Source organism: Trematomus bernacchii, unplaced genomic scaffold (assembly GCF_902827165.1).
Source record: "Trematomus bernacchii unplaced genomic scaffold, fTreBer1.1, whole genome shotgun sequence".
Lineage (NCBI taxonomy): Eukaryota > Metazoa > Chordata > Actinopteri > Perciformes > Nototheniidae > Trematomus > Trematomus bernacchii.
In genome coordinates, this window is record NW_022987593.1 from 7,270,878 (window position 1) to 7,287,000 (window position 16,123).

General features: G+C 40.9%; 1 protein-coding gene across 1 annotated transcript in view; it reads right to left on the bottom strand.

Annotated features, from left to right (window-relative positions):
* Nucleotides 1-15,037, bottom strand: part of tll1 (tolloid-like 1) — a 53,951-nt gene extending 38,914 nt beyond the window's left edge. The window contains exons 1-3 of the mRNA XM_034129245.1: nucleotides 14,924-15,037; nucleotides 12,725-12,784; nucleotides 5,027-5,508 (exon numbers count right to left, since the gene is read on the bottom strand). Of these exons, the coding sequence (XP_033985136.1) occupies nucleotides 5,027-5,207 (181 nt within the window). The 5' untranslated portion in view covers nucleotides 5,208-5,508; nucleotides 12,725-12,784; nucleotides 14,924-15,037. The remainder of the gene's footprint in view (nucleotides 1-5,026; nucleotides 5,509-12,724; nucleotides 12,785-14,923) is intronic.
* Nucleotides 15,038-16,123: the final 1,086 nt, after the last annotated feature.

The following is a 16,123-nucleotide window of genomic DNA, read 5'->3' on the forward strand; positions in this document are numbered from 1 at the left end:
TTCTCCTAGCGAATAATAGGTGTATGCGAATGATTTTGCTGCTATAAATACCATCAGGGAAGCTAGGTGACATAAAAGCAGGCAGACATTTAATAATTGAGCAAATCGTGGCAGGTGGGCGGAGTGACGGCGGCGCTGACTCATGGCTTCTGCAGCTCCGGAACAATGACGCTCCAAAACAAACAGTGGGCTCTCAGCGCGGACGCCGAGTTTGTGCTGAGGCGGGAATCCTGAAGAGGACTTCGGAAGCTCAGTGGCAGGAGCGCTGTGCTCGGGAAAATCCTGTTTAATATTATATGAGTGAGACCGCTCGTCCTCTCGCTCACACACACAATGCAGCCTCAGTGTCAAACACACACATACACACATTGCTCTAGTTTCCTTCCTACTGAGGAATGGGGGAAGGGGTGAACAGTAGCTGCAGCTTACTGTCACGACATGGTGGGCTTCACTCTATGATTGAAAAACTCAAAAGCACACAAACACTTCACACAGGCACACTCAGAGCAAGCTATTTAGATACACCTGATGCACTGATAGGGTACAGTGTTTGTTGAGCTTATATGAAAACGGCCAAATAAACACCTGCAGTCGCCTGAATCCCGATAAAAATCAGAGCATTGAGTGTTGAGTGTCTATAGCTTGCTTTAAGTTGCTTTTCTGTTTTAAAATTATCAGAAGCTCACAGACATTATACCTCAGAGCCATTCACTTTTGTGAATGGGTGCTCTCAGTGCAAAGAACATGTGAACAGTGCTATAATGTACAACCGAAATGGACTCTTGATTTCTTTCTTGGACTTATGAAGAAACAACAAATGTCTATACAGTCGTTACATTTGCTCTTTGTGGATAATTCACGCAGCAATTACAAAGAAACAATATCCAACCAAACTAAAGCAAATATGTATTTGTAAAAATATGATGAACCTTTGGTGACTTTCAAACCCACTTAATTGTCATGGTGAAGACCCCAGAAACTACAAATGTTGGAGCGACTCCAACTAAAAACCAAGCGACCACACAGAAAAAGTTATGATATAAATCACTCTTACATCGCTTAGTAAGTAACTGAAAACAAATTCATTGACAACATGTGATTTACTTTCCTACACATCCAGCAGCTGGTAGTTATCTCAACAACAAAGCCATTTTCATAAGAACTTCTTCATGTGGGCAGTGGGGCGGAGATCGTGCTTCAAGTGGAAGGTCCTGGTTGTTCAAGCTCCACATGGAAACTGTGATGTAACTATTCCTTAAGTGCTCATGATCTTGGCCCTATATATTTCAACCAACTCTTCTACCTGTCTCGGCTCTCCAATCCCTGTGTGGAGAGGAGCAAATAAGATTTCCTCACTGCAGGATTTGAGTATAAATGACTTCATGCAAGCGGCATTGTTGCTTTGTTTTGTTTTGTTTCCACCCTTGTTGCAGCACAAACTCTTATTGTAATTCCTGTACTGTAATATCTAAGTTGAGACGCCCATGAGAAAATGTACTCTATGTATTGTACTATACTGCTGCACAGTCCTGCGATACACCACTATTGTATTTGAAGAACAGGCAGTTAGTCTCCTGGGTCACTCCTGAAGAAATGACCCGCAGTTTCACTCGGACATCGAGGTTTGTTTAGCTTTCGCTCCGTTTGTGTGAGCATTTTATGAGAACAGTGATTTGGAAGGAAGCATGAATGACTCTTGAGTGAGCGTGGGGGCTCTCGCACGCCCGTACGAGTGTGTGTGTGCGTGCACGTGTGTGTGTCATCTCCAGCTGAGTAGCAGGATGCAGACAACCAGGAAGAGATAAGCGCGGGTGAATGGAGGGAGCTCTATGTGTGTGTGTGTATTGAGTGTGTGCGTCTGTATGCATGTGTGTGTGTTCGCGTAGGGAAATCACTTCACAAAGGCCTGGAAGTGTGTGTTCTCCTGTCTACCAGTGCGGGACTCGGAGGAGATAAGCAGACAGCCAAATATTCCCCTTGTGTTTTCCCAGCAAAAACAGGAGGCGGAATACCAACCACTCAGACCGATGCCACAGGGTCAGGCCTGGAATGAGCGGCTTCCACTTCTTACAAGCTGCACACACACAGAATCACACCGACACCAACTCTATACACACTCAACACAACATGGGTCCGAGCTAAGGGGGTATCAAACAATCGTCTTTATTATCAATTAATCTGTTGATTTTTTTCCCAATTTCTGGATGGATGTGCATGTGCAAAAGCATACTGTAAACTTGCATGCACATGTGTAGACTCACACTAGTGCAATTCTGTCTCTATGTATGTAGATGTGTGAGATTTATGTGCAAATATGTATGTTTGTATATGTAGATATTGAGAGGACACATTTATTCCTCTTGTGTAGGCAGTGGGAATGTGGTTGTGTAAAAGATATTTTTACTACAATGATATAAAATTGAGAAAAAAAACAATGTATGTGATATGTGAATATAGAATCAGTGACTCTTGAATTTCTATTTCTACATTTTGCAATATATTCATAAGCAAAAATAATTTCCTGTCATGTAAAGATATGCTAAATTTGAAACTGTTTCAACTTGGGAAAACATTTAAGGCTATCCTGAGGTGTATGGCTAATGATTCATCTGAAGGGACAGGAGCAAAATGGGGAGTTTTTTAATACAAGTTTTTAATTCTTCACACATACATGTGAATGACAGCTATACAAAAATGTCCATTCTGACCCTTGGTTGCACTTGAGCAGTCTATTTGGCATGAATAAAGCAAGGTTAACATTTGATTTGCTCTTAATCTGAACACAACATGCATACCATGTTAATCTGATTTTCCCAGTCCAAGTCTAGACAGGGACATTTTCCGCATGCTGCCCCCTAGCCTATCCTTCTCATGCTATTGGTTGCGCTGAATTTCATGTATCCTATGAAAGCGAAAAAAAGGCCATCAAAATAACGTAAAAAATGTAAAGATTTGGTAAAACATGTCACAAGATTTCATAGAAAGAAACAGAAATGGAGAGGTTTAGAGGAAACCAGATACTGTGTGGTCAATTGCTGTGAGAAATCTAAGCATGAAAGTATGAAAACATTCTTTATGTACACTGATATTTCCAGCAAATAAAAACACTACCTGGGTTTTCCACCTCAGTTATTTTAACCTACAAGAGCCGCTCAGTTACTCAAACATATGATATGTAGACTGACTGTCTCCCTGTAACCTGCCGGGCTTCAATCCAAACACACGGTCAGGACTCCGCACAACTAAAACCCACAAAGTCATGGGATTGCAGTATCAACATAAAATCACTCACACAGAGATCAGTGTAACATAAAAGCGCACACAAACACTGGCCAGTGTCCAGGGTTTCCAGGTTTGTGTATTTGGTATGTGAGGAATGTGTGTTGGTCGGCGTGTAAATGCAGTGTTCTAGTTTGAGTTCTTATCAGTTCAATATGTCATCACAGACAACATTAGCGCTTTAAAAAAGCCATTGACACACACACACACACACACACACACACACACACACACACACACACACACACACACACACACACACACACACACACACACACACACACACACACACACACACACACACACACACACACACACACACACACACACACACACACACACACACACACACACACACACACACACACACACACACACACACACACACACACACACACACACACACACACACACACACACACACACACACACACACACAGCTGTAACCAAAGCAAGCATGTTAACCATGAAGATGCAACACCGTCTCTCACATCTCCCTTACAACAAGAGAGGAGACGCTCAGATTTCTCCAACTGCTCAAAGGGAATGATGCTGGTGCTGTTAGAGGATTATCGTGCAACAATCATTTATAGTGGCCATTGAGCTTTGCTACATAGTGTGAGTGGTGACAGTCAGATAGTGTTAAAAAGGTGATCGACACATGTCTGTAAACCTAAACACACAAAAACATGAAGGGCAAGGTGAAATCAGATATAGGGTTGGCGATAGAGCATTGCGTGTTCAAGGTCTTTGTCTTTTTTGGATCATATATTTTAACATCTGCAATACGCTTAATTGTTATGACTATAACAATGTTAGATATTGTTATATGATGAGTATTGTAGGATATTTAGCTTAATGAAAATGTGTTTTAAATCATGTACAGATCTATGACATTTTGAAAAACATGGACTGGACCCCGACAAAAACTGAACATGAAGGACATAAATGATAGCGTAAGAGAAAGATGAAGAGACAGATATCTTAGAAGGGAGTGCACAGAAGTCCTAAGTGAATCCCCAGCTTTGTGTTATCAAATTAGTTCATTTTGGTAAAGCCAACAAAGACACCAGACATGACACACACACACACAAATCAAATGTCTATAATCTGCTGCAGAAAACTTATATTTAATATGTGAACTCTTACATAATTGAAAAAAGTAATTCATGATCACTGTGAATGGATGCTCCTTCTTTCACTACACAAACACACGAGACTAAAACATACACTCTCGTTCAGGGACTCTAAAGGTCCAACAAAAATGGTATCATTGTGTTTGTATCTGTTCGTTCACAGAAAAACATATCGAGCGTGCATCAGCGCTGTTTTGGTGTAGTTGGGTCCAGCTGTTTCTCATCTGATGGTTGATGTAACATCTGGAGTCATGCACAAACACACACAAACTCGTGCAGAGAATTGATATATGCAAAGACATTTCGGTCAGAAATGGAATGCTGCCTACAGGTGATGCATGCGCATTTCAGGTGGAGACGAGCTCATAGCGGGACAGTCACCGGACTGCACGTGGCACCACCAAGGGATCATAACGGTCGGTTATGAATCGTGGGAAAATGGGGACATTTGGACCAATTCACAGACACATATACATGCACACAAACTCGTTGTCATTGCTTAAACGCGCGTGAGAGGGATTGGATCACAGCGACCAGGCGCGTAAAAATACTTATAGGTTATTAACAGATTATCCTAAAAAAACTAAAAACTGAGTAATTGCAGGACTTACCAGCTTTGCATGGGTCTTTGTAGTCAATGGTCTCTGCTCTCTCCTCTTCGTAATAATCATAGTCTGGCTCCTCGTAGTCGAAACAGTTACAGATAGTCACTTTGCCCCAGAAAGTCAAGCCGGCAAGCACCAGCGTGATCCAGCGCATCTTAGCTGCCAGTGCCGAGGGCACACGGTCCATCTGAAGACTGAAAGAATGAAAAAAGGCCTCTCTGCTCGTCTCCTCCGCTGTTAGGAGATGGTCAATCCACTCTCCAAAGAAAGCATCAGCGGCAGGAATTTAACGGGTCATTGTGAAGCGGATCTCCTCTCTGACAGCCTGGCTGAGGGTGCTGTGGGCTGCTGGAAGTTACTTTGCCCGGCTCTCCTCCATGGTGAAGGTTCACTGAGGTGTCCGTCTGTCCGTCCCGGTGTCTGTCAGTCAGCAAAGTGTCCGCCGAGGAGCTCTGCTGTCCTCAGCTGTGGCTTCGCAGGTGAGGCTGCTGTGTGGGGAAACGAGAGAAGGACGCGGTGAGTGGACGGTGACTGGATGATCTGTGAGCGCAAAGTGTGTGTGCTGCTCATAAGAAACAACCGCCTCGCATATTCCCAACCAGCACTGACTGACTGTCTCAGGGCAACCTCTTTCTCTTTCTCTCTCCCTTTCCCTCTCTCTCCCTCCCGTGTCCGGTACTATCTCTCTCAACCCGAGTCAGCTCACCGCCTACACACACACACACACAGCCAAATACTTGCACTGTTCGACCTAAGTGATGCAGAACCAACACTTTCTTTGTTCCTTATTGTCTCTATTCACTGAGCATTTGCTGCCGTTTCATTTGCACTCACTCACTCTCTCACACACACACACTCAGCAGCAAAAGCGCATGCATTCGGATTAACCAATGTAATGAATAAACTTCAGGAGCTCCTTCCTCATCTCGCGCGCACTGATCTTCACATGTTATTGGACCTTCACTCACACGGGTCCGTTAGACAGTGGATTTACAGTAAGAACCGGTAGCTGTAAAATTAACAAGGCGGCTACAAAATGGCCTGTGGTCATTAGTATCACCCCTTATACCCGGTCCATAATGGGTGTTATTTGGTGATTAAGAGGCAGGTGCCAAGTAGGTGGCAGCCTAACCATAAATTCCCAGAGGTAGAGGGTTATAGTAGGACTCCTTTACTGCTCTTACACTTCCTCTCGCCCCTAATGTATGTCCTTGAAAGAGATAAATGGAAAAAGATCAAGGGTTAGATTATTAATGAATTGCAATTCAACTACATTTAAACTTGTGCGTAAAGATACGCACACCCAAGCATGTCGAGCCTTTGACATTCAGAGGGTGATTAGTATGAACCAGAACACTAGCCCGAGTGTTTTGAGTGTTTCTACATCACAAAAGTAAACCTTATGAACCTTGAAATCCACACTTATTGACGATTTTACTTTTTACTTCAAATTGTTTATTTTGCACGTGTTTGGTTTGTCTTTAAATTCAGTTTCTGATGCACTATCAGCTACAGCAGTTTGACAGGCAGCTATGATGTCTCCTCTAATCTGTCATAAACACTAACCTTGCCAGCAGTCGGTTCGTCAACAACAGATGAACCGAGTTCAAGTGGGTCCACGATCCTCCCCTGCATCACTGGTACCCAAAAGTACGCTGAATTAACCACTACTCTCAGTATGTGTTTATGTGTGTGACACCAAAGATGCTTTAAAAATGGAGAATAGAACATTAACCACCAGTTAAATCTCGCCTCTTTTCACTTTAATTTTGCACGGAACGTAGAAAGTTGTCAACAACCAGCCCATAATCTCCCAACCTCCACGCACACACACGGCAGACAGTAAGCAGTACAAATAACAGTTGTTGGTTGTTGACAGACAGTGCAGCCTGTGGACACCCTGCCAAGGTAAATCCTCCTGAGACGAGTTCACCCTGCCTCTCCACAGCTTACCTGCTGCGTTTACCTGCCCGGGGCGCGTCGGTTTGCTGCGGCGTCACGAAGCGACCCCTCATGCTTCAAATGCAGGAGTCAGACCTCAGGAGTGTCAGGGGGCCACCGGTATCACTCGGTACCGGCAGTTCCGAACGTGCCCGTCTCCCCCCATTTTATCACCGGGAGATTACCGGAGCGCTGTCTCTGCTGCTCCCGACTAATCCTGCCCTCGGGGAGAGGTAGCGACGTGCTGACGTCACTCTATCAATCCAGCAGCAAGCTGTCCACTACACACGCCCCGAGGCATGGACACAAATCCCCTGGACTGGAGGACACACACACACACACACACACACACACACACACACACACACACACACACACACACACACACACACACACACACACACACACACACACACACACACACACACACACACACACACACACACACACACACACACACACACACACACACACACACACACACACACACACACACACACACACACACACACACACACACACACACACACACACACACACACACACACACACACCACACACACACACACACACACACACACACACACACACACACACACACACACACACACACACACACACACACACACACACACACACACACACACACACACACACGATTTTTGTCCTGTCACCAAAAATAGGCCTCAGTGACAACTTGACCCTTCATATTATAAGAGGAAGAACGTAAACGTTATCCATGTCTTTTTTCTTTTAATGTTTATTTTATTATCTTTTCTTTTTAATGACTGATTTGAAATGCCATTTTCTTAATGTCTTCCATTTTTGTAAAGCACTTTAAATTGCCTTGTGTTGAAAGGTGCTATATAAATAAACTTGCCTTGCCTTGCCTTGCCTTGCCTTGCCTTGCCTTGCCTAAAAAGAAGGAAGTGTTCACATTAAGCCTATTTCACAGCAGATAGATATTAAGATATAAGGGAAAGCACAGAAGTATTTAATAACATTATTGATGCCTGCATTCCACTTAGGGAAGATTCTTGTATCAGGCATGCTGCTCACTGCAATATTACACTTCAACATGCCATCATTAAGGTTATCACTTTCAATTCTGCTTTTCAAGCTAGGAGAAGTTGAAGTGTGCTGGGAAAAATGTCTATTATCATCAAACTAACGGCAGGTAGAAATTGTCAAATTCATCCAAATATCTGGATGATCATACTGATGTTCAGAGAATGTTAACGCATGTTTTAGCAATTGTGTACAACAATTAGTGGCTTATTATTATTTAATAGGGCATCAAACATCTTTAGTCAATATTTAGCATGTCAATATAAAAAAAGAAAATAACAAAAAACACAGATTAAAAAAAAGACAAGAAAGAACACAAGACAAACAGTACAAAGCTACACGAATACATGAATTATACATCAAAAATGTATTCCTGTCAGATAAAAGCAAGTCATAAAGACCATAAGATAACATATAAAGTCAAAAGAAACATACTTGCAGTGCTGTAAGTTCAAAGGTCATCCCTTGTTTTGTGTTTTGCGAATTGAGGGACCATTTACAAAGGATTGGGGCATATTGAAGCCCCTTCAGGTGTATAACTAATAGTCGTCTTTTATCAACTAAATGCAATCTAACAGTATAAATGGAGTGCTGGTTTGTGTGATACTGTTTTGGCAGCATGTTCAATAAAGTTATCTTGAACTAATTCAACAAAACTTGGGCCATTGTGTGGGTAAACCTCACTTAAACTGTGTGTGTGTGTGTGTGTGTGTGTGTGTGTGTGTGTGTGTGTGTGTGTGTGTGTGTGTGTGTGTGTGTGTGTGTGTGTGTGTGTGTGTGTGTGTGGTCTGCCGTCTCAACCTAAGCAATTGCTAATTAACACTGGGGAAGGCATTGAGCGGCTTTTGGGCCTCTCGGACCACTTACTGTAACTCTGTGCCACCCAGCCAATCTATTCAGCAAACTGCTTCCTTCTTAAATAGGATCCAGCTATTGAGATTAATGCTGTGTGCAGGTATTTGTGCCCCTATTTAAAGCATTTATTGATCAGTGCGTCTCTGGAACTCTGTGAAAGTACCTCGCCAGCATTCTGACCAACACCACCCCTCCCTGACACACACACACACACACACACACACACACACACACACACACACACACACACACACACACACACACACACACACACACACACACACACACACACACACACACACACACACACACACACACACACACACAACACACACACACACACACACACACACACACACACACACACACACACACACACACACACACACACACACACACACACACACACAACACACACACACACACACACACACACACACACACACACACACACACACAGAGGAACCCTCACTCTGAGCAGCAGCCCCTCGAGACTCCCTCAAGTGCTGTGGTCTGCAGGTATTGGAGCACTATTATTAGCTTCAAACACACTTTCACATCAATTCTATATGCAGGAGCTCGACTACACAAGGTTTGCACTTTAATTGTTTAACTTTAAAAAGGTATAGAATGGGCCAAAACTCACTCTTTTGAATATTAAACAGTATAATAAAGTTGATAGTTTAGTAAAAGATGGGAATTTAGTAGATGTGGTAATATTAACTTTAGTCAGCAATGAGCAATTTTCACTGCAGAGAAACAGTAAAACATCAATAGAGACTCCTCAAACCAAACCCGCATAATCGTCTTCTCTGCTGTAAACTCCAAAGTGTAAAAAACAATCGTCACTGTGTCGATATATCTCTAAACACAGGCAGGCAGTGCTTTGGAGTCAAACAAATCTCATCATTTTGGCAAAATACATCAGCTGTGTACTTGAGACTTGACTGGACTCAGATTTAAAGCTGAACTAATCAAGATTTTTATATCTAAAATGAAATGACTGTAGGTCCCCGCCCGTAGTGAAACACCCCACACCATAAAAAGCAGTGTAGGAGTTATTATGTGTGTCATTTACCTCATTTATGTGCACTGATTTAATCTCAGTGTGAGAGTCTCTGGCATTGTGTCATGGAGCTGTGTTTCACCGAGGGGGGGGGGGGGCCTTGCGAGTTAAAAACCCAATAAGTCAGTAATTAATAATCTTTTCTTTGCACAAGATATCAGTTTATTACATTCATAAGACATGGGCTGCACTCAAGCAACAAATGGAGGACACTTTATAAATAAAGCAAATACATTTCCTCTAAAAAGCAACAAGGCATTTATCCTTAATGTAATGCGAAGATATTCAACTGTCAACCATAAACATTCGATTCATTTGAATAACTTTAATGTTCTTGAAGAGAGCCCTGAGTTGTATTTCTTTTTGAAACAACTTGATCGAACATCCCTAAAAAGCAATGTAAAAGAGGTCGCTCATAGTGAAAACACACACAATTATCCAGCAAAAACTGCAGTTCCCCTCAACTCTACACAGTACTACTGGTTGAACATACAGTAGTGGGACATTTAGCAGCTAAAGAGCCAGATATTTGTGTCAGGAGTTAATGGCTACAAAGAGAGAGCAAGAAGGAGAGTGAATATAAAACAGAAACAAAAAATCCAAGGGAATGATAATGTGGCTCCACTTTGATGAATTTACAAATATGCAACTGATTCCCAACATAAAAGACCGATACATGAAACCAGACAGGAAAGTGAAAACAACTTTTCAGTTTAAATTGTTTAAATCTTGACTGAAAGAAATCCCTAAAAAATAAAGACAACAGATAGACAAATAGACTGTGAATATTACATTTTAAAGGCATATCATTTAGTTTTCTAAAACCATGTCTCGTGTGGTTGCCTTATTCGTTGTTTGCCCCTCATGACTTGTCTTCTGTTTTAATGCTGTGTGAGACAATTCTGCACGTTGGTTCTCAAACATGTGACAGCTGATAAAATGTGGAGATGGAAGAGTTAAGGAAAAAGGAAAATATTTAGTTTTCTCTCAGGTCTGCTGACTCTGATAGTGTCTTAAGTGTTTTATGAAATTCCCCCGGAGGGAGCAAAGAGGTGGCCAGAGACATCCATCACCTATTGGCTAAAACGCAGCAGGAAGACAGTCTGCTGACACCTCAGACGCCCGGGGATAATAACACTTAGATATTGTTTAGTAGCAATTTTGTTTCTTTATCCCTTTATTTCTTAAATTGAATTGGTGTTAATTAAATAAAAAAGAGGGTAATAACTTTGAGGCAATTTAAGGGAACCTTTAAAGGGGAATGATCAGATTTCTCCATTCACACCTCCACGTGAAGAAACAGTATTTAAATAAATGATGGCTGTTACTGTCCTGTGTAAGTGGATAACTCTTATACGCACAATCACACTCCTCATAAGAGCTATGTGAAGTCTCTCCTTATGTAAACAGAGGGAGCGGAGGGAAGACGAGGTACAGAGGAAATCCTCTGTTTAAATGCCAAGCTGTGCGTGCCATTCTCTCTCTCCTGCTCTTATTTCCTCCTTTCTGCACCTCTCAGGGCTCAGATTCTCCACCTTCGTCTCTCCTCCGCTGCCTCTTGTGTTTTCCGTGCATGTGACTGTGTGGGCTCACATTCATGATCCTGGTCGTGCGCTTGGAAAGATGACACGGACCGCTTTTGTATTCGTGCCACCAGAATTAATCAACAGGGACGAGAAGGAATGAACACAGGATATATGTTGGAGTAAAAGAAAACAAATGTGTGCAGCTGTAAGGAGGAAAAGATGGATGAAAGAGAAATGAATACTGGGAAATGATGCAGGGATGATGGTGTGGAGATTTTCCTAGTTTTAGTTATGTAGTAGAATGTCCTCTTGATAAATAATGTTTATTTGCATAGCACAACACCACTGTTAGAAAAAACAAAGCTGCCACAGTAAGAAACATTATATGGTAGAAAAGGAATAGGAAGTGTTAATCAATAAGTATTACAAATAAAAGGTTTTTAAAAAAAGTATTTAGGTGAAGTTATGAAAGGGATTTAAAATAATTGTAATTGAAAAGCACTTGCACACACAGCACGAGCTTGTAATAGAAAGGTTGAAGACATTAATGTAATGGGTACATACAAAACCCAATTCAAGAATTCAAGGTGAAATGTATTTGAACTCAGGTGAACTAATGTCACCTCATCTGCACGTTTTGTAGCTATGCGGAAAAGAAATGTGTTCCCAAATTTGATTTAAGTGAATTGAAAATTGAATGAGAGAAAGAATCGTACGAAGTGAGCTACAGTATAGCGTCTCAATTCTCCTTTTCACACCATCTCGCTGAAAGCCCAAGATGCTGTGTGTGTGTGCATGAGTGTTAGTGTGTGTAAACAGTAGCCCCTTGCTGACACAGCACCAGCACTCCTTCAGGAACTTGGGATTGTGTGTGTGTGTGTGTGTGTGTGTGTGTGTGTGTGTGTGTGTGTGTGTGTGTGTGTGTGTGTGTGTGTGTGTGTGTGTGTGTGTGTGTGTGTGTGTGTGTGTCCTCTGCTCCCTGCAGATATGCTTCCACAAAAAGACTGTAGGAGCAGTAAAGACCTTGGACAGTGTGCGTGTGTGTGTGCGTGTGCGTGTGCGTGTGTGTGTGTGTGTGTGTGTGTGTGTGTGTGTGTGTGTGTGTGTGTGTGTCAATTCATTTCTGTTAAAAGCTGCTTTGGTACACTGTTAATTTGTATGTATTTCTACAGTTAACCGTTGGACGACTTCAAAGTTGTCTCGAAATTTAAATATGGTGTAACTTATGTTAAGCATTCACAAACTCACTCAGTCAGGTTTAGCAGATTCATCACAGGCGGGGGGATGTTCCTTATCGGTCTGCACCACCTAAGAAATGAAGGCATCATCAGTAACAGACAATTACAGTTAGTTTAGTTATACAGATACAAACATTAACAAGCTCTCAAGTAGCCACATGGTAAATAACAAAGTAGTTTTTCAAGCAGTCAACTCTACTGAATAATGACCTTAGTGACCATTAGCACATTAGAGATGACAAGGAGAACATCCAAATAATGATCCATGACCAGGCGGTGGATCCTCAGAGAGCGTTACAGAGACCAAGTTGGCTCTTTGAGTAGACTGAACTTCCCTTAATGTACTGTCAGGTCATCAGCACACTACTGTCATCTGCAGGATTAAAGGAGTAATGACAAAAACCTCACTGAAATATCGTCTCATCTCACAAGATGCTGTGAAGTTGTTGGCCTAAATAAATAATAAAACACGGTTTTTATCACTAAAACAATGCATACTGTCTGCTGACAATGCTTTTCTAATATGTTATGTACTGATGATGTTGACTAAAGTGGCAATAAAAATACATCTGCAGATTTCCTCAATTATTCAAATAATCGTCAGCTGTAATGTATAGCTCATAATCCATAGTTCGAAAATAGACTATTGTTATGTAATGCTGAATTGTCTAGTGTCACTCTGAACAACATCACCTTTGACTGTTGACTGTCTGATCAGATAAATATACGATCTCTTATGTATCTTCCTTTCTCTCTCTGTCTTTGTCTTGCTCTTTCTGTGGTTCTCCTCTCTTCTGTCCCACTCTGTCCTGAAGCCAGAGCAGCTTGATCAATGGTATTGATGAGGAGATGCTAATAGCAGATGCTAATAGGGCCAGTATGAGTAATAGACCAAGGTGGCCATTGATCTGCAGAGTTAGCATCTCGTTCTAAAACAGCTGATTCAACTGCATAGTTGGACTAAAAGTGCCACCCTTGCTGTGTGTGTGTGTGTGTGTGTGTGTGTGTGTGTGTGTGTGTGTGTGTGTGTGTGTGTGTGTGTGTGTGTGTGTCAATAATAATATATGCACGGATTATGCAGTAAGACCTTTAGTAAGTACCTGAACACATGGTTTTACAGCTACTGTTTAACTTGCATTACATTACATATACACTATCACTCGGGTATGGCAATTTCCAAACTTTTCATACACTTAAGTACTAAGATTATTTTCTCAACCACACTTCAACCAGTTTTATAATCAAACTTTAGACGGTCATCCTTCCAACAGCTTTTGGAGGGCTAAGGGTTAATGTAGTCCTAAAGTTATAAAATGCCTTTGAGTCATCATGAAACCTCATTCGTACAATACTGTACATATTTAACATTTTGATGATTATAGTATATTGTTCTAGTATGTTCACACTCACAGTACAGGAGACATTGTGTTGTAGAAGCATTGCAGATGCACTCCAACAGAAACCTTCTGAGAGATTGAAAATACCGACATGACTTGATACAGACTTCAAAAAAGTATGACATCACCACCTAAATGAAAAACTTGTTATACCCATAATAATAAAAAATGAATGAACGAATTGCCATACACAGTTAAATACTTAGGGGTAAAGTAACTAAGTACATTTACTCAAGTACTGTACTTAAGTACAATGTTGAGGGAATTGTACTTTACTTGAGTATTTTCATTTTCGGCTACTTTGTACTTTAAGTTACTTTGCATATATGATATAAAACATAATCAGCACTTAAATAGGACTTTAGTTACACTTTGACTAAATTCATAAAATACCCAGCAGTAACTAAAATTATAAAATGTGTTCCACCTTTACCAGCTATGATAAATATATATATATGCATCAATAATTATTATAATCAAAACATATTTATAGATATTATTCTGAAGTGGGTCGATCTGCCTAATGAGTACTTTTACTTTTGGTACTTTGAGTATAATGCAGGACTTTTACTTGTAAAACAGTATTCCTACTCTCTGGTACTTGTAATTGTACTCAAGTACAAGATCTGAGTACTTCTTCCAACTCTGGTTAAATACCATAATAACCTTAACCGTTAAGTCATCTTTTAAGCACCAAACATACCAACGTAAGCAACTAGCCAGCAAGCTAACGATAAAGCTAATGCTGAAAGTTAAGTGGTTGGTGATGAATAAACAAGAGCTAAAACAAGGTAATACAATGTTGAACTTACATTCGTCAGAAAAAAATACTTTAGGGGGGCGACGACGTTGTTCTTCTGTCCGGTGTGTAAGCAGGCGACTTTTCGTTACCCAGTTAGCCATAACGACTTTTAAACCGGTGTTTTGATGCTAGTGGTGCACCTGTTAGCTTGTTTACAGGTTGTTTAGCCCCCTAGCGGTTATATTATAGAATACACTCACATTAAAGCCTGGCAACTAGCCTCCTAGCAACCATGAAGCTGAAACATGTCTCCAACCACTCCCTAAAGAGTGTATTTTCTTTATTTATTCAAAATAATCACATCACAACACTATAATAACACTAATATTGGACAAATCCTGCACCATTAAGTCACAAACTATTAACTAATACCTCGTAATAATAATAAATATAGACAAAAAAGAGAAAGCGATACAACATCTTGCATAAAGGACTTATTCATAACTGCAAAACTTCCCAGAGGGACTCAAAATGGATGTTCAATAGTTTATTTAATTTATGTTGACTATCATAATTCTATATTATTACAGACAAAGACTAAGTAGGCTTGATGAGGGTTAATCTTTATATATACAGTCTATGGGGTTAATATAGGATTTTTTTTTTATTACCATTATTCAGCATAAAACCAATTATAACTATAATTTATAGGCTACAGCTCTTTTCAAAACAAAGTCACAAAGTGCTTTACATGGAGATATATGCAATACATTAGATCAATAGAAATCCGAGGAAAATCCATGGATATCATAACCTTCTCGAAGGGAAAATGGCACATGCCTATTTAATGTTTCAGAATTGTTGAATGACAGATCGCACTGAAATCTACATGTGACCCTAATAATATGGCTTAGAAAAGATTATCTTAAAGTGGACCTATCATGCTATATTTGAATAATATAGTGTAGGACCATACCTATATAAGGCATATTTATACTTTTTTTTTTTCAAAATACCAAACAGATCATGCATTTTAGCCATGCCTCATTTCGCTCAATTTGAAAAATGTTAGCTCTGTTTTTGCAAGGGCTGATTCTGTGAGAACAGCACCACCTACAGGCCTGGAATATGTACTACAGCGTCTCCAGCACTTTCGAACGGCAATGGCCGTGGCTGTCTCCTCCTGATTGGTGGAGTTGGCCCAATAGCCGTAGCGCCACTGTCCTGACGTCAGGACAGTGTTCAAATCTGGATCAGTTTTTATCAGATC